The 19,993-nt window shown below is 41.5% G+C and overlaps 1 protein-coding gene across 2 annotated transcripts in view; it reads right to left on the reverse strand.

Annotated features, from left to right (window-relative positions):
- HSD17B8 (hydroxysteroid 17-beta dehydrogenase 8) overlaps positions 1-19,993 on the reverse strand; it is a 68,956-nt gene that overhangs the window by 46,959 nt on the left and 2,004 nt on the right. Inside the window, exon 1 of one of the 2 annotated variants that reach the window (XR_015051052.1) lies at positions 11,448-11,687. Coding sequence is in view for 1 of the 2 variants with exons in the window: in XM_085853913.1 (XP_085710039.1) it covers positions 11,448-11,484 (37 nt within the window). In the remaining variant the exon portion in view is untranslated. Of the gene's footprint in view, positions 1-11,447; positions 11,688-19,993 lie in introns of those variants that run through there. The other variant, XM_085853913.1, reaches the window with a different exon arrangement.

Here is a 19,993-nt window from a genome sequence, read left to right on the forward strand (position 1 = left end):
GATGCCGCTGTTGTAAAAGCTTTCCACAACCTCAAAGATGATATCAGTAATTCCGTGGTATTATCGATCGATAGCTCGGTGCCCTTCGTGGTGGAAACAGATGCTTCAGATCACGCGATAGCTGCTACGCTTAATCAGTCTGGGCGGCCGGTCGCGTTCTTCTCGAGAACTCTCTCTGGAAGCGAGCAGAGACACTCGGCAATAGAGAAGGAGGCGTACGCCATCGTCGAAGCGCTGCGTAAATGGAGACATTATTTACTGGGAAACCACTTCACGCTCGTTATGGACCAACGATCCGTGGCATTCATGTTTGATGGGAAAAATAACGGGAAAATTAAGAATGAAAAAATTATGAGATGGCGGATAGACCTAGCTTGCTATAGTTACGACATAGTCTACCGGCCCGGGAGGGAAAACCCTGCTGCAGACACCTTCTCTCGGGTCTACTGTTCGGCGACAATCAGTCGGGCTTTGCAAGACCTCCATGTGTATCTGTGCCACCCGGGGGTAACCAGAATGGCACATTTCGTGCGCAGACAGAACCTTCCCTATTCTATTGAAGATATTAAACAAATGAATGCTTCATGCCCTGTTTGTGCTGAACTAAAACCCAGATTCTATGGCGCGGCTTCTGGCAGATTGATCAAGGCCACTTCTCCCTTCGAGAGACTAAACATTGACTTCAAAGGGCCCCTGCCGACCGAGATAGACAACAGATACATATTCACTGTTGTTGATGAATATTCAAGGTTCCCTTTCGCATTTCCGTGCTCGGATATGACCTCGGGCACTGTCGTGAAATGTCTGTCTGACCTCTTCGCTATGTTTGGGAAACCTTTGTACATACATTCAGACAGAGGGCCGTGTTTCATGTCGGCCGGGCTAAAACAATTCCTATTAGAGCACGGCATAGCAACTAGTCGAACGACGGGTTACAACCCACAGGGTAATGGGCAGGTGGAACGATATAATGGAGTTATTTGGAAAGCCGTAACTCTGGCGCTGAAATCGAGAGGACTGGGGCCCGAGCAGTGGGAGGTTACCCTTCTCGACGCTCTGAATTCCATACGCTCTTTGCTCTGCACGTCCACCAATGCAACTCCCCACGAACGAATGTTTACTCACCAACGACGTTATGTTGACGGCCAATCAGTGCCCAACTGGCTAACCCATCCCGGAACAGTGTTCATGAAACGCCCAGTACGACAAAGCAAGTATGAACCCATGGTGGAAGAGGTCGAACTCATCGATACTAATCCAGAGTATGCTCATGTCAGGCTCCTGGATGGCAGGGAGACCACTGTGTCGGTTCGCCATTTGGCTGCCTCAGGTACTCCTCCCGCAGGTACACCACCATCTGGCACTCCTCCATCTGACATCCCCTCCCCAGGTGTTCCCCCCCCAGGGACTCCACCCGAGAAGGGTGACGACGGAGCTGCCGCGTTCCACCCGAGAGCGATCGGGGAGTCATCTCCGGCACGAGTCGAGGCTCACCAAGAGGATCGGAAGCCTCCCTCAAGTGAAACCGCCATCTACTCCCGGAGAGGTCGACGAATAATACCCCCTCGCCGACTCAATCTGTAAAGGGGATTATCGGCATCCTCGATGCTCATGCTCCTATATGCTCGTTACATAATATATCGATGCTCTTGACCATGCTCCTACAACTCAAAATAATCCTCACTGCTTGGCATGTATGCTTCTGTAGTTTAGATAGTTCGCGTTGCTTGAAATGTATACTCCTGTAGCGCTGAGATAATCATGGTGCGTTAGTTGGGCCTCTAGTTACATTTTAAAGACGGGGAGAATGTGGTGAATTGAAGGTCGTGACGTGTGATCACATGTTGCACGGCTCGAGCACGGAAGAGATAAAGCTGAGGTTCGGCACGGTCGGGGGTGATTGTCCCAGGGGCATTGTCGTTTTATGTTGGCGGTTCACTTGGTGCTCGTTGAATGGTGAGAATTGAGAGTATATCGGACTCCGTGCTTATACTGATTTATTTTGCGGTGATTAGTTGCGCGTGTATACCTTACTGCTTATGTACTCCTTGCTGCGTCTGTATTCCCTGGTGTGCCCGTAGAAGCGGCTCCAATCAAATGGAATAAAGCCTACACTCTGAAGGTTCATCTCTCGTTTTCATCATATATATATATATATATATATATATATATATATATATATATATATATATATATATATATATATATATATATATATGTATATATATATATATATATATATATATATATATATATATATATATATATGTATATATATATATATATGTATGTATATATATATATATATATATATATATATATATATATATATATATATATATGTACGTATATATATATGTACATATATATATATATATATATATATATATATATATATATATATATATATATATGTACGTATATATATATATATATATATATATATATATATATATATATATATATATATATATATATATATATATATATATATATATATATGTATATATATATATATATATATATATATATATATATATATATATATATATATATGTACATATATATATATATATATATATATATATATGTATATATATATATATATATATATATATATATATATATATATATATATATATATATATATATATATATATATTGTTGCGGTCGCGGATACCGAGACACCAGTTTGTCACTCAGGGGAATTAATCCCCGGTTGTCCTCGGTAGAGCCGGACCTGGGGCCACCACTCACAATTAACGTTATGGTACGGTGGGTTGTTTTAAAACCATGAACGCCACCCAGTCAACCACGAGTTCCAGTGTCCGCCGTCTAATTATTCCGTTTAACTAGAGGTCACGTGGTTACCTGAGCGGGGAGCGTGCCCTCGGCAAAGCACCAATATTATCTGATTAGATTTTAATTAGGGCGGCCGAGCGTTTTAACCGCTGGTGCGTGCCGACGATTTTTTGGTCAAATCTGTGGTAATTATCTCCCAGTCTATCTCGGTTCGAACAATGCTAGACCAATGGAAGGAAAGGACAAACGCGGACAAGTTGGAAATCGACAAATAATTTGTTAATAATAAATAAATAAATAAAAAGAACCTTTTATTTGCTGAGGTAAATAAAGAATGAATTTCAAAGCAAAATCAATCAAAATACCAGGAAAGAGACATAGAGCAGATGCTTATCGGGGGTTGACTTACAGCTAAACACACACAAGGGTACCCAGCAGATCATTCAGGGGGAGGGGAGGGCGAGAATCGTCTCGCTCACCAGAAAGTCGTCCGTGAAGCGAAAACATCCTGAAAATGCGTGCGTGCGGGTCACGTCCGTCGCCAGCACTCAGCTTCGCCATTAACCCTCTCGCGGGGCAGCCTTGAACGCCAGTCGACGTCTGGAGGGCACCGAGAAAGTCCGTCATGGGTTTAGACCCTGGTGTTGTTGCTGACCAACCCGTGCCTCACTTGTTGGCGGCACAGCTCACACCCACACGCGCACCACACGCTCGCTTGCCGAAGCACTGGAAGGGCGAATTGTCTCTTCGGCGCTGGTTAGACACCCTCTTCTTGGTCGCTCCTCTCGCCCTTTACTTTCTCCTCTCTCGACTTTTCCTCCTCAGACTTTTTCTCCTCAGAGAACATCCCTCTTTCACTCGTTTTTTATATCTCAGAACGTCTCTCCTCACAGAACGTCTCTCCTCACAGAACGTACCTCCCGCTTTCTCTCGCTCGTTTTTATATCCCCGGGCCATCTCCATGGGGTGCCGTCCGCCCCAAGCTCACCCTGCCCCACCGGGGCACGTTTACCATGACGACCCGTGCGCTCTCAAAAAAGGCGGGCATCAGAGCTCGCGAAAGAATTCTGCTGAGGGAAAATGAGGACGGGCTTCAGAGCTCGTGAAAGAAATGTGTGTGAACGTGTCCATCATAAAAAAAAAGCTTCCCATGAGAGAAGGGATCTATCCTTTACCCTTCTCAACGCATCACATTTAAGATCCCATTAGACATGGGGATGGGGCTAATCTGAACATGCATTTAAGGAAATAACTGTCTGAGGACCTGGATGTGGGGATGCATTCATCAGACCGGATTCTGAAATCCGTAACAATATATATATAGCTGTGGTCATGGTCAGTCTGGATAACTCTGGTCCGAAACTGTGAGTCACATGAATGTGACCGGAAGCGCTGGTTAACCCCACAGCTCCTGAGCAAGAGACGTGGCCTGTGTGCCACACTGCCGCCCGGTGAAGCCGCAGATTCAAGCGAGGCACCAGCCGAGTAACCACGTGACCGACAGTGATTAAGGAGGCTGAGTGCACCTCTCTGATGACCTTTGACCTATGCCTTATTCTCTAAACGTCTGCACCACTGTATGTAACTGCACCATTTTCTGCTCTGTGATCCATTTGTGATCCATTTTGATTGGCTGGTTAATTTGGGTTGTCAGAGCACTTTCTGATGTGATCGATACATATAATTTTTGATCCGGTTTTGTAACAGAGAAGACGCAGAATTACGGTCGGTTGCAATGAGGGTTTGAGAGATAAGACAGATCGGGAAATAAAAATTCAACACGATGGGCTGTACGGTTAGAAACACAATATGAAAAGTGGGAGAGGGGGTGAACCATATTTGTAATACATATGCAACACAAATATAACCAGTAAACATTGGACATTTAACTAAATAATATACAGTACAACAATCAGTTCAACCGGAAGCGCGGTCATCAGGAGGCAAGAACAGTGCTGCGCAGGACGAAGCTGGGCTCATGGATGTTCTGAGGTTCTGAGGTTCTGAGGTTTCTATGTATGGAGCAGAATAAAAGACTGATGGTGAACTCAAACTGCTTTCCCTGCCTGATACATTAAATGGCGACGAGGATGGGATTCTGGTTAGCGCATGAAAAATTGCAATTAGCTGTTGGCCGACCAACTCATTATTTCCCTGCATACGCTACTTGATCACCGTGTCCCTCGGCCGTATTGATGAGTTCAACCCACGCGAAGGAAGCTGGGAGGCGTTCATTGAGCATCTCTAGTATTACTACCACGCTAACGGCATAGAGGATGATGCCAGGAAGAAAGCAATCCTGATGCCAGTATGCGGTAGCGAGATGTTTACTATTCTGAAGAATCTCGCCATGCCCAGGACCATGATTGATTTAACACATGCCGAGCTTGTGGCAGCTATGAAGGAGTACTGCAAACCCACACCCTCAGTCATTGTGAGTTGATTCAATTTTTACATTTGTCGCCAAACCTCGACACAGTCCATTTCAGCATTCATAGCTCATCTAAAACACCTTACCCAGCATTGCCAGTTTGGTACTACATTCGATGACATGCTAAGAGACTTGCTCATAGTGGGAGTGGAGCAAGATCGAATTCACCGGCACCGACTTGCTGAACGAACTCTGACATTTTCCAGTGCTAAGGACATCGCTATCGCAATGGAATGTGCAGACAAAAATGCTGCAGATATTGCTTGCACCATCGCTTACTCGCCTGGAGCTGACCTGTCATCTGTCAATCGTGTGGACCAATATCCAACCAGAAAATCTGACACCAAAACGCCTGGAAATTGCTTGGTGGCTGGTGCTGGTAAATGCTGTTTCCACTGCAGCGGTGAGCATTCTCCCACTACATACTGTTTCAAGAATTCCGCTTGCAACTACTGCCACAAGGTGGGTCATATCGCCTCTGCGTGCTTATCTCGAAAACGGAGGGCAAGGAGAGAGGAATGCAAAACCCATCCCCTTGACTCAGAGCATAACCAGTAAGACATGACTGATGGAGACAGCCAAGACACCACAGTGTTCAGTCGTATGACCTTTTGCACACGAAGTCTGGTAGGCAGTCTACTCCTATACTGATTATAGTAGATATAGACGGACGGACTGTGGAAATGGAGGGAGACACGGGTGCTGCCGTCTCATTCATGAGTGAAGCAGCTTTCCGTAACCTGTGGGGGAATTCTGAACAACCCAGCCTCCGTTGGTGCCTGATCCGACTCACTACATGATGAGTCAATACAAGCCCACGGGTCGTGTGATGTCACAGTCATCTAAGACAACAACACTCACCAATTACCACTCTTGGTCGTCCCCAGGGATGGACCCACACTTCTCGGACGAAACTGGCTCGATGTTGTCAAACTCATTTGGGAACACATCCATGGGCTGCAGGCTTCCAAGCCACCAACCGTACTACAGCACCTCCTCGCGAGATACCCAGACGTCTTCAAGGATGAACTCGGGACATTGAAGTGTTTCACTGTCAAGCTCAATGTTGAGAAAGATGTGAAGCAAATTTTCTGCAAAGCACGCCCAGTTCCTCTCGCATTGCAAGAGAAGGTTGATGCAGAATTAGCCAGACTGGAAAAGTTAGGTATCATTAAGTCAGTTCAGTCCTCAAATTGGCTGCTTCAGTTGTTTCTGTTGTGAAGGCAGACAAATCAATACAACTTTGTGGAGATTACAAAATGTCGATTAATAAATGTTCCACCTTGGACAAATATCAAATACCAAGGATCGATGACTTACACGCAAAACTGAGCGGAGGACAGTCATTCACCAAGCTTGACATGAATTCAGCCTACCTACAAGTCGTTCTGGATGACAATTCCAAAGAATATCTCACCATCAACACTCATCAGGGGCTCTACAGATACAACCGCCTGAGTTTTGGTGTCAAATCAGCACCGGGAATCTACCAAAGTTGTATGGATAGCCTGTTCACCGCTGAACCACACATTGTCATTTACCAAGATGACGTCCTAATCACTGGCTATTAAGAGCTTCATCATCTTGACAACATAAAATGTGTGCTCAGCATTATCTCCGACTTTGGACTACACATGCGGAGAGACAAGTGCGAGGTCATGGTTCCGTCTGTGACCTATTTGGGTCATCATATCGATGCTGAAGGCTTGCATCCCACTGAAGAGAAGATCAGAGCAATCAAAGACGCCCAAGCTCCGACCAACATTTTTGAAATCAAGGCTTACATTGGCATGCTGAAGTACTACAGCAGGTATATCCCAAACATTGCTACCATGCATGGCCCACTGTATTGTCTGTTTAAAAAAAGGCATCAGCTGGAAATGGGACATTCCATAGTCATCAACCTTCCAGAAGTCAAAAAACATGCTGCAGTCTTCAAATGTACAAGTTCACTATGACCCAGACAAAGACATGGTCCTGTCGTGTTACGCGAGTCAGTATGGGGTTGGTGCTGTTTTGTCACATATCATGCCAGATCGCACAGAAAGACCAATCACATTCGCATCTCGTACACTGTCCCTGGGTGAGAAAAACTACAGTCAGCTCGACAAAGAAGGACTTGGCATTGCATTCGGAGTTAAGAAATTTCATCAATACGTCTTCGGTCGACATTTCATGATTTATACGGACCACAAACCACTGATTAGTTTGTTTGGTCCAACAAAAGCTACCTCAGAGGTCTTACCGCCTCGGATCATATGCTGGTCACTTTCACTCTCGGCTTATGATTACATTATGTACAGACCTGGCTCCACAATTTCAAATGCAGATGCCATGAGTCACCTGCCACTTCTGGACAGTGTTTGACCCCCCCCCCTTACACCTGGCAGCGTGACACCTCTGATGGAATTTTTGAATGACAACCCAATAGATGCCAACCAGATACGGACCTACACCAGGTGTGACCACTTCTTTCCAAGGTCATTCATGCTACTGGGCATGGGTGGGGCCTTCTACCTGATGCTGACCCTGAATTGTATTCGTACAAGGCCAGGCAGAATGAACTAAGTGTCGAGAATGGCTGCTTCCTGTGCGGATGCCGAGTGGTCATTCCCCCAAACTTGCACACAAAGTTTTTGGATCAGCTTCATGATTGTCATCCAGGCATTGTAAGAATGAAATCGCTGGCACGGAACTATGTTTGGCGGCCTCACCTTGACTCTGACATCGAACAGTGTGTGAAACATTGCTATCCGTGCCAAAGTAGTCGAAACACCCCTGCAAAGGCGCCACTGCATCCCTGGGAATGGCCCACTGAACCATGGCTATGCTGACTATGCTGATTCATCTTGACTATGCTTGACCCATCAAAGGCCTATCCTTATTGCTATGGATGAATCCTTTTTGTTACGGATGTTACTGGACCCGATCGTTATTGTTATGGATGCTCACACTAAATGGATCGATGCCTTTGTAACACAAACAGCAACCTCACACGCTACTATAGAGAGGCTGCGCCAGTGCTTTTCCACTCATGGTTGACCACGCTTGATAGTCACTGACAATGGAACCTGTTTCTCAAGCTCTGAATTCACTGAATTTACCGAATTTACCCACCTGAACGGTATAATTCACAAGTTTGTGAGCCCACACCATCAAGCTTCAAATGGACTCTCCGAAAGCTCCGTGAATTTTGTCAAGTCTGGTCTAAATAAGATCACCCAGACCAGACCACCACGTTTGCTTTTCGGTCACCGCATCACTCCTCACACTACAATGGGGGTGACACCAGCTGAGCTGCTGATGAAACGACGTTTGCGTACATAACTGGATTGTCTAAGACCAGATGTGGCGTTGGTCGTGCATCAAAAACAGTGGAAACAGAGACTTCATCGTGACAAACATGCAGTACAGCACTCTACAAACATCAGGGACCCGGTGTTTGTGAAAATCTTTGGTCGCGGAAAGGCTTGGCTACCAGGGAGGGTTCACAAAAACGAGGGACCATTGTCCTACAAGATCAAACTCGAGTCGTCCGGAGGCACCTTGATCATGTCCGGTCTCGGTCTTCTGATCCTGTCATCTTCACAAATGATGTCTCGCCACTTCCTGAACCTGTGAAGAGCGACGTTGGTGCTGCAGATGGTGCTGCATCACTCCCTGAGGGTGACCCCAATAACACTGATGCAGTGCCACCAGCAGGGCCATCTGTCGGCTTTGTACCCTGACGATCATCCAGAGTTCCAAAGGCGCCTACCTGCCTCGATTTGTAGCCAATACTCATATATTCATGATCTTTGTTGGGTCGCCGAAATAGGTGACCCTTATTGTCAGTAATTCTGTCTGTTTGTTTGGATGTTTGTTCGTTTGTCATCAGCATAATTGGTAGTAAACGTGGGCCGATTTTGACCAAACTCAGGTGGTAGGTACATCGTATGACCTAGTGCTTTGGAAATTGTGATGGTTGCTAGGGATGCTTTGGTACCCTAGCAACAGCCGAAAAACCTTCAAAATCGGTACCGATAACGCGAAATCAATTCCGAAAGCCATTATCCCACGTAGGCTTATGAAATTTGGCATGCATCATCTCCAGGTGATGCTCTACCAAATATATTCCGGTTTTGTGATATATTTAATAGTTTACCCGCAGCGCCCCCTACAAATGGGGTATGCCGGAAAATTGGCGAAAATTGAAGGCCCCCTAGCGACCAGGTGAGTGCATCGATCCGAATGAAACTTTGCAGGTTCATAGCACGCAATGAGTGCTACAACTTTGCCTCAGGACATGTTGACCGATATTGCTTAGGTCAGGGGTCAAAGGGCAAAAATCGATAATATGCGAGAGCTGGAGGTGCCTTCACGCCAAATGCTACTCCTAGAGTTATGGTCAGATGGTCATGAAAATTCACACTAATCGTCTGGAATGCATTGTGCACAAACAATCGAGCCGGATTTTCGATTTATATCTTTGTTCACCCACAGCACCCCCTTGAACTTTGGGGATTTCCGATATCAAACCGCATTTTCGGTACTTTTCATTCAAATTGATACCAAGTAGTTATCAGGAGATGAAACTCGATGAGATTTGGTATGCATCATCTTAAGGTGATTCTCTATCTGCTATTTCACATCCGTTTTGTTCTATATCTTATAGTTTCCAAATGGTAACCCTCTCAGCTTGGGTGTCCGAGGGCCATTGAGCATTCCCGCTGAAAATTCAAAGTCCACGAGCTCCAAGATGGTTGAACCGAATCGAATGAATCTTTACATGCTTATAGCCCATAATGAGTACTACAACTTTGCTCATTTGCATAATGACCTATCTCGAGTAGGTCAGGGGTCAAACGTCAATAAGTGCATTTTTCGGGCGAAATTACCATTCAAGGCACCCTTGCTCCTACACGGATTAACCGATACGAATGAAAGTTCATAGCTACATAGTACTCAATGAGTACTACAACTTTGCTTCAGGACATATTGACCTATCTCGGCTAGGTCAGGGGTCAAAGGTCAATGAGTGCATTTTTGGGCAAAATTACCATTCAAATCCCCTTTGCTCCTACACGGGTTAACCAATACGAATGAAAGTTCATAGGTACATAGTACTCAATGGGTACTACAACTTTGCTTCAGGACATATTGACCTATCTCGGCTAGGTCAGGGGTCAAACGTCAATAAGTGCATTTTTCGGGCGAAATTACCATTCAAGGCACCCTTGCTCCTACACGGATTAACCGATACGAATGAAAGTTCATAGCTACATAGTACTCAATGAGTACTACAACTTTGCTTCAGGACATATTGACCTATCTCGGCTCGGTCAGGGGTCAAAGGTCAATGAGTGCATTTTTGGGCAAAATTACCATTCAAATCCCCTTTGCTCCTACACGGGTTAACCAATACGAATGAAAGTTCATAGGTACATAGTACTCAATGGGTACTACAACTTTGCTTCAGGACATATTGACCTATCTCGGCTAAGTCAGGGGTCAAAGGTCAATGAGTGCATTGTTTGGGCAAAATGACCATTCAAAGCCCCCTTACTCATACACGGGTTAACCGATTCGATTGCAATTTCGTAAGTACTTAGTACTAGATTAACTCAGATCAGGGGTCAAAGGTCATCGGATGCTCAGCGACCCATGGCCGCCTACCGGTTTGTATTATTTACTAGCGTCTTCATTGCTCTTGTGTTCTGTTCATCTTTAATGCATTTTCACATTTAATGGGAGGGGGGAGATGTCACGTATTCAATATTCATGTATCATATCAACTGGAGGCGCGGTCATCAGGAGGTGGGAACATAGCTGCGCACGACGAAGCTAGGCCCACTGATGGTTCTGAGGTTCGTGTGTGGAGCACAATAAAAGATTGATGGTGCACTCAAACTGCTTTCCCTGCCTGATACATTACAATATGTGCAATACATATGCAATGCATATATAACCACATAACCATCGGACATTTAACTGAACAATATAGTGTGCTACAAAAGATCTATCTCTAACTATGTGAGGATAACCTCCAACACTCCCCAAACCACAACAATATATGTGTAGCCACATGTGCATTAGCTCCATTATATTAAAGATGTTAAAGTACAACAATGTCTACTAATGTCTTTGTCCTGCCTGAAATCATGTTTTCAAGCTCTTCCATGAGTCATAGATCACTGTGTCATTGCCTGACGGCCGTGGGGTTGTGGAGCCTTACCTGTAACAAGCGCTAAGCGTCCGACGAGCCGAGCCATGTCGAGCGTATCGATGCTTATTACAACGAAGAGCTTTCAAAATTCTCTCCTCTTGACCCCACCACCTCAAAATAGAGGTGTCTTTTGGTCTCTCGTAGATTCGTGAACAACTGCCTGTTGCACCCAAGCTGCGAACAAACAACACGCGCACTAACTCTCTCTCTCTCTCTCAAAACTTTTTTCTGAGTTATGAAAACATTCCAGAAATTACGGAATAGGCGTATTAGGAGCAAAGTTCACCGCATCGGTGATTACAGTCCCAGACACATACTGAGCCCGCTCGTTGGCCAAAGTCCACTCACAGTCGACCCATAATGAAGACATGTCCTATTAATTACCACAATAACCTTTGTAGGACAACACCAAAATACACAAGGAAAGCCAGAAGCATGAGACCACTCAGTCCACCAAGCCGGTGTCATTTCCACATCCCTGACAACCGAGGGACACAACACTATCCCTGTAACCCCATTGTTTTGCTAACTATATAAAAAGACTAGAGTGAAGTCCATGGCACGCCATCTCAAATCCCCATGCATCCTACGTAAAGCAAAGTTGAAAGATGGCAATAATTTCCACCAGGAATGACCCAATATCAAATTTTGAGTTGAAAAAAATCATCTGTTTTGACCCCTGTGATCCAAAGTCCCCACCTGGAGCCTGAACCTCAAATCCAAAAAGTCGTTAACTATTTCATGCTTCACCCAATGTTGATTGCACTAAAGTTTCATTAAAAATGTGCCTGTAATTGCAATATTTTTGGTATTTGACCTTTTGACCCCTGCCTCATGCCCCAGGGGCAGTGACAAAAACGATACTGCTCTCGCACCTTCTTGCCATGTGGTGATAATAACTACCAAGTTTAGTGAATTTCTGCACAACTGTTTAGGAGGAGATAGCTTGACGGACGGACGGACGGACAATCCACATCAAAACCATATCCCCCCAATTATTTTTTTTGAAGTGTGGGGATAACTAACGACACATTCCCATTTGACACGACGCACAAGCAAAACAATCAGACATCACCAACTTACACACGTCACAACTCAATCACACCTGCCTAATCTTAAGCAACCGACCATTCCTGCAAATGTCCGTGAAATGGTCCCATTGGAAAGGTAATGGCAGCAGAAATAAAATGGGAGATTAGTTAACTAAACCTCCGCCACCTTCGAAGATTGATGGAGGTTACTGTTTTCACCCCTTTCTGTTTGTTTGTTTGTTTGTTTGTTTGTTTGTTTGTGAACAGTATTACGGAAAAACTCCTCGACGGATTTCGACGAAACTTGGTGGGGGGTTTAGGTATGGTCCAAGGATCATGCCATTAAATTTTGGACTTGGTCCCCCCCCCCCAAAAAAAAATTGTTAGAGAAAAGAATTTTTTTTGCATTTCTACATGTTTTAAGTGATTTCCAACACTCCCCCCCCAAAAAAATTCTCTTACCCCCCCCAAAAATAGAGAATTTTTATTTTTTTGCATTTCTACATGTTTTAAGTGATTTCCAACCCCCCCCCAAAAAAAATTACCACCACCACCCAAAAAAAAAGAATTTTTTTTGCATTTCTACATGTTCTAAGTGATTTCCAACCCCCCCCCCCAAAAATAGAGAAATTTTGTTTTTTGCATTTCTACATGTTTTAAGTGATTTCCAACCCCCAAAAAATTGTTACCCCCCACAAAAAAAATTGTTAGAGAAAAAAAAAATTTTTTGCATTTCTTCGTATTTTAAGTGATTTCCAAGCCCCCCCACCCCAAAAAAATTATTTTAGAAATTTTTTTATTTTTTTGCATTTTTACATGTTTTAAGTGATTTCCAACCCCCCCCTCAAAAAAGGGGGAATTTTTTTTTTTGCATTTCTACATGTTCTAAGTGATTTCCAACCCCCCCACCCCCCAAAAAAGTTGTTAGAGAAAAAAAAACAACAAATTTTGTACCTTTTTTTTCAAAAAAATTTCGATTCTTTTTTTGGCATTTCTACATGCGCGTTGATCTAGTTTAGTTTATTCAATCGTGGATCAGTCGAGTCTGTCCGTGCTCTATCCTTTTTAAATGCTGAGCGTCACGGAAGGAAGTAGCACGTACCATTTTTAAAGTCTTTGATATGACTCGGCTGGGGCTCAATCCAAGGCTCGTGTAATGGTTAGAGTGTCTCCTCTGAGTCTGGGAAGTCGGTCGGTGGTTATCAACAGCTTATAATGATAATGACAGTGGTAATGGTATGTGATGGTGCTAATGGTAACATAACGATAATGATAATGTTACATAATGATAGCCGGTCAAGCGTGAGACACGGCCGGTTTTTTTTGAAATTGCTTCCATGTTTCTTTATTTATTTACCATTGAGCTTTTTGTGTGTCTCGGCCATGACTTTTTTTTACTATCTGAGCTTTTGTCATTAAATCTTCAACAAACATTCATTATGAGAATATGGAGAACACTCATCATGGTTTCCTTTTGAGGCGATGTTTTTATGGCCGGATGCCCTTCCTGACGCCAACCCCTTTAGTCGCCTCTTCCGACACGCAGGGATACGGTGTACCTATTCTAACCGGGGCACACACCGGGAATATTGAGAACACAAATGAATAATATGTAATTTTTTTTAGCTGTTGTTTTCATCAAGTTTAGTTTGAGTACAAAGTGGATGCAGACGGACTTTGCATTTTGAGATGCTTTCTAGTTGCCATCCTTGTTGTATGAAATACCCACTCCCTACAGAAGAGTAATACCTCTCCCAGGAATCAGTAAAACAGAATTGCACGTCATCTCCACAGTTGACTTGTAACCCTCCCCCTTGCCCCCCCCGAACAACCCACTCACCACCACCACCACACTGAGCAATGCCATATGCTACACATCACAGCTGATGACAAACATAGTGCTTTTTGGTGTAATTATATAGATTTACATTAATGATTTGGGCAGTGGGGTTAGGAGTCAGATTTTATAATTTGCAGATGACACAAACCTTGGAGGGAAAGTAGACAGCAGAGAGGGTCAGATCAGATTCAGGAAAGTCTAAATACTTTCATAGACTGGGTAAAGGATTCGCAAATTCAGTTTAACATAAATAAATGTAAGGTGCTGGCAATGGGTAAGAACAATGAAAATAGAAATTACATGATTCAAGGGACAATGTTGGAGGCGTCATAGAGGAGAAGGATCTGGGGGTGATAATAGATATAGGGTGGTTACAACATACACCGATTGAATTTTAATGTGTTGTTGATAAAGTGCAGGCACAATGGGCCAAATGGCCTCCTCCGGCATGAGAGTGCCTTGTTACGTCCGCCACAGAAGGTGGACAAGGTTATGTATTCACCCCCCCCCCTCCCCGTTTGTCTGTTTTGCGAGCACGATATCTCAAAAAGTTATGGACGGATTCGGCCAAAACTTGGTGGACAGGTTGGATGTGTGACAAGAACAAGCTGATTAGAATTTGGTTTCGGTCCGGATGCAGATCCGGCCGATCAGTGGGATACAAAACGAAAATTGGTCAGCTTGGCGGAAGTATGCGCTCGACCTTCCGAGTGCCGTTCTTGTTACCTCCACCAGAGGAGATGGTACTGCATTTGGGTCCGCTTGTTTCTGTTTGTCCACACAGAAAGTGAGTATATCTTTAATTACATAAAATTGAAATTATATTCAGAATGAAACACATATGATGATAATCGTACATAATGACAAAAATAGACAATATTGATAATGATAATAGTGATAACAACAATGATATTGGTGATAATGACAACGATAATGGGACATGGTAATAATGGTATGTGATAATGTTTATTAATTACATACCATTGGAATTGAGTACATCTTTTAATTATGGACTGTTTGAACGTGAATTGAACCGTGACCACATCTATTAATTACATATTATAAAACCGTGACATTTATTAATTACGTATTATTAAACCAAGACCACATCTATTATTTTACATTTTATTGAACCTGACTACATCTATTAATTACATATTGTTGAACCATGACCACATCTATTAATCACGTATTATTAAAGCGTGACCACATCTATTAATCAGGTATTGTTAAACCGTGACCACATCTATTAATTACATATAATTACTCTGTGACCACATCTATTAATCACATGTTATTAAACCGTGACCACATCTATTAATCACATGTTATTAAACCGTGACCACATCTATTAATTACATATAATTACTCTGTGACCACATCTATTAATCACATGTTATTAAACCGTGACCACATCTATTAATCACATGTTATTAAACCGTGACCACAACTATTAATCACATGTTATTAAAACGTGACCACATCTATTAATCACATGTTATTAAACCGTGACCACATCTATTAATTACATGTTATTAAAACGTGACCACATCTATTAATCACATGTTATTAAAACATGACCACATCGATTAATCACATATTAAACCGTGACCACATCTAATAATCACGTGTTATTAAACCCATAAACACATCGATTAATCACGTGTTATTAAACCATGACCACACCTATTAATCACGTATTATTAAACCACAACCACATCTATTAATTACATCTTATTAAACTGTGACCACATCTATGAATCACGTGTTATTAAACCGGGACCACACCTATTAATCACGTATTATTAAGCCATAACCACATCCATTAATTACGTATTATTAAACCGTGACCACATCTATTAATTACATCTTATTAAACCGTGACCACATCTATGAATCACGTGTTATTAAACCGTGACCACAGCTATTAATCATGTATTATTAAACCGTGACCACATTTATTAATTACGTATTACTTAACCGTGACCACATCTATTAATTACGTATGCTTAAACCTGACCACATCTTTTAATTACGTATTATTAAACCGTGACCGCATCTATTAATTACATCTTATTAAACCGTGACCACATCTATTAATTACATCTTATTATACCGTGTCCACATCTATGAAACACGTGTTATTAAACCGTAACCACGTCTATTAATTACATCTTATTAAACCGTGACCAGATCTAAGAATCCCATGTTATTAAACCATGACCACACCTATTAATCATGTATTACTAGCGATACCCATGCACATGCACGGGATAGCAGTACAACATAGCTGGTAGCAGACGACAGACCGTACACAGGGAATGACAAAAATACGCATTGTGCAAAATGCAAGTGGTACTATGGAACGCCAAGACTTCCCAAACATTGTCGGCATGTCCGCTAAGTGCCACAACAATTTCATAGGGATCGTGTGACGGCGAGCCAAGTTTTTAGTGTGCAAGCTTGGTATTATAATAGAGATTAAACCGTGACACATTTATTAATTACGTGTTATTTAACCGTGTCCACATCTATTAATTAATTACGTATTATTTAACCGTGACCACATCTATTAATTACCTGTTATTAAACCGTGGCCACATCTATTAATTACATCTTATTAATCCATGACCACATCAATGAATCATGTATTATAAACCGTGACCACATTTATTAATTCCGTATTATTTAACCGTGACCACATCTATTAATTACATCTTATTAAACCGTGACCGCATCTATTATTTGCATTTTATTAAACCTGACTACATCTATTAATTACATATTATTGAACCACGACCACATCTATTAATTACGTATTATTAAACCGTGACCACATCTATGAATCACGTATTATTAAACCGTGACCACATATATTAATTACATCTTAATATACCATGACCACATCTATAAATTACATCTTATTAAACCATGACCACATCTATGAATCACGTATTATTAAACCGTGACCACTTCTATTAATTACATCTTAATAAACCGTGACCACATATATAAATTACATCTTATTAAACCGTGACTACATTTATTAATTATGTATTATTTAAGCGTGACCGCATCTATTAATTCCATATTATTAAACCATGACCACATCGATTAATTACATATTTTTAAACCGTGACCACTTCTATTAATTACATTTTATTAAACCTGACTACATCTAATAATAACATATTATCGAACCATGACCACATCTATTAATAACGTATTATTAAACCGTGACTACATCTATTAATTACATCTTCTTAAACCGTGACCACATCCATGAATCACGTATTATTAAACCGTGACTATCTCTATTAATTACATCTTCTTAAACCGTGACCACATCTATGAATTACTTCTTATTAAATCATGACCACATCTCTGAATCACGTATTAGTAAACCGTGACCACATCTATAAATTATATCTTATTAAACCATGACCACATCTATGAATCACGTCTTATTTAACTGTGACCACATCTATTAATTACATATTATTAAACCGTGACCACATCTATTAATTACATTTTATTAAACCTGACTACATCGATTAACTACATATTATTGAACCATGACCACATCTATTAATTACGTATTATTAAACCGTGACTACATCTATTAATTACGCATGATTAAACCGTGACTACATCTATGAATCACGTATTATGAAACCGTGACCACATCTCTGAATTAAATCTTATTAAACCGTGACTACATCTATGAATTACATCTTATTAAATCGTGACCACATCTTTGAATCACGTATTAGTAAACCGTGACCAAATCTATTAATTACATATTATTAAACCGTGACCACATCTATTAATTACATCTTATTAAACCGTGACCACATCTATGAATCACGTATTATTAAACCGTGACCACATCTATTAATTACATCTTATTAAACCGTGACCACATCGATGAATCACGTATTATTAAACCGTGATCATATTTATTATTTACATATTATTTAACTGTGACCACATCTATTAATTACGTCTTATTAAACCGTGACCACATGTCCACATCTATGAATCACGTATTATTAAACCGTGACCACATTTATGAATTATACATTATTTAACCGTGACCACATCTATTAATTACGTATTTTTAAAGCGTGATCATATTTATTAATTACATGTTATTTAACCGTGACCACATCTATGAATTACATATTATTTAACCATGACCACATCTATTAATTACGTATTATTAAACCTGACCACATCTATTAATTACGTATTATTAAACCATGACCACATCTATTAATTACATATAATTAAAGCTGTCCACATCCATTAATCACGTCTATCAATTACGTACAATTGGAACGTTCCATTTTGACCAGGGTTTCTTACCCTTTTTAGTATTGTTTCCCCCTTTGAAATTGCCCAATAATGATATTTCCCCCCACCACATTATCAACAGTAAATTAATAAAAATACTAAAATTTATTTTAAAAATTATTCCAATAAATATTTTCATTAAAATATTGATACACAATTTCTTGCATAACATTAACAGTCTTATATTATTACTTACGAAATCTAAAGATTTGGTAAGTATATTGATGCCTTCCGTTTCTGTTTGTTTGTTTGTTTGTTTGTCGGCACGATAACTCGAGAACGGAGGAAGCTACCAATGTCAAATTACACCACGTGATTCAGGAGGGTGATGGCTAGTGCTGATTAGATTTTGGTCAAAATCGGTCAAAGGTCAAGGTCACAGTGAGGTCAAACATCCCAAAAAATCGATTTTTGATGGTTTGGTTCAGAATCATCGTAGAAACTTCTTGTTTGCGTTGCTACCTTCTGTGGAGACAGCTTTTATTAGATAAGGTCAGAGGTCAAGTTGATGATTTCGTAAGTACCAGTCTTTGACTGCTTGTTTGTTTGTTTGTTTGTAGGCACGATAACTCGAGAATGGAAGAAGCTACCAATGTCAAATTACACCACGTGATTCAGGAGGGTGATGGCAAGTGCTGATTAGATTTTGGTCAAAATCGGTCAAAGGTCAAGGTCACAGTGAGGTCAAACATCCAAAAAATGATAACTCGAGAACGGAAGAAGCTACCAATGTCAAATTACACCACGTGATTCAGGATGGTGGTGGCTAGCGCTGATTAGATTTTGGTCAAAATCGGTCAAAGGTCAAGGGCACAGTGAGGTCAAACATCCAAAACATTCGATTTTTGGTGGTTTGGTACAGAATCATCGTTGAAACTTCTGGTTTGCGTCGCTACCTTCTCTCGAGACAGCTTTTATTAGACAAGGTCAGAGGTCAAGTTGACGATTTTGTAAGTACCAGTCTATGACTGCTTGTTTGTTTGTTTGTTTGATTGTTTGTTTGTAGGCACGATAACTCGAGAACGGAAGAAGCCACCAATGTCAAATTGCACCACGTGATTCAGGAGGGTGATGGCAAGTGCTGATTAGATTTTGGTCAAAATCGGTCAAAGGTCAAGGTCACAGTGAGGTCAAACATCCAAAAAATGATAACTCGAGAACGAAAGAAGCTACCAATGTCAAATTACACCACGTGATTCAGGAGGGTGGTGGCTCGCGCTGATTAGATTTTGGTCAAAGGTCAAGGTCACAGTGAGGTCAAACATCCAAAACATTCGATTTTTGGTGGTTTGGTACAGAATCATCGTTGAAACTTCTGGTTTGCGTCG

The sequence above is a fragment of the Eptatretus burgeri genome, chromosome 14 (assembly GCF_056783735.1).
Source record: "Eptatretus burgeri isolate ZD-2024b chromosome 14, Ebu_testis_v1, whole genome shotgun sequence".
Lineage (NCBI taxonomy): Eukaryota > Metazoa > Chordata > Myxini > Myxiniformes > Myxinidae > Eptatretus > Eptatretus burgeri.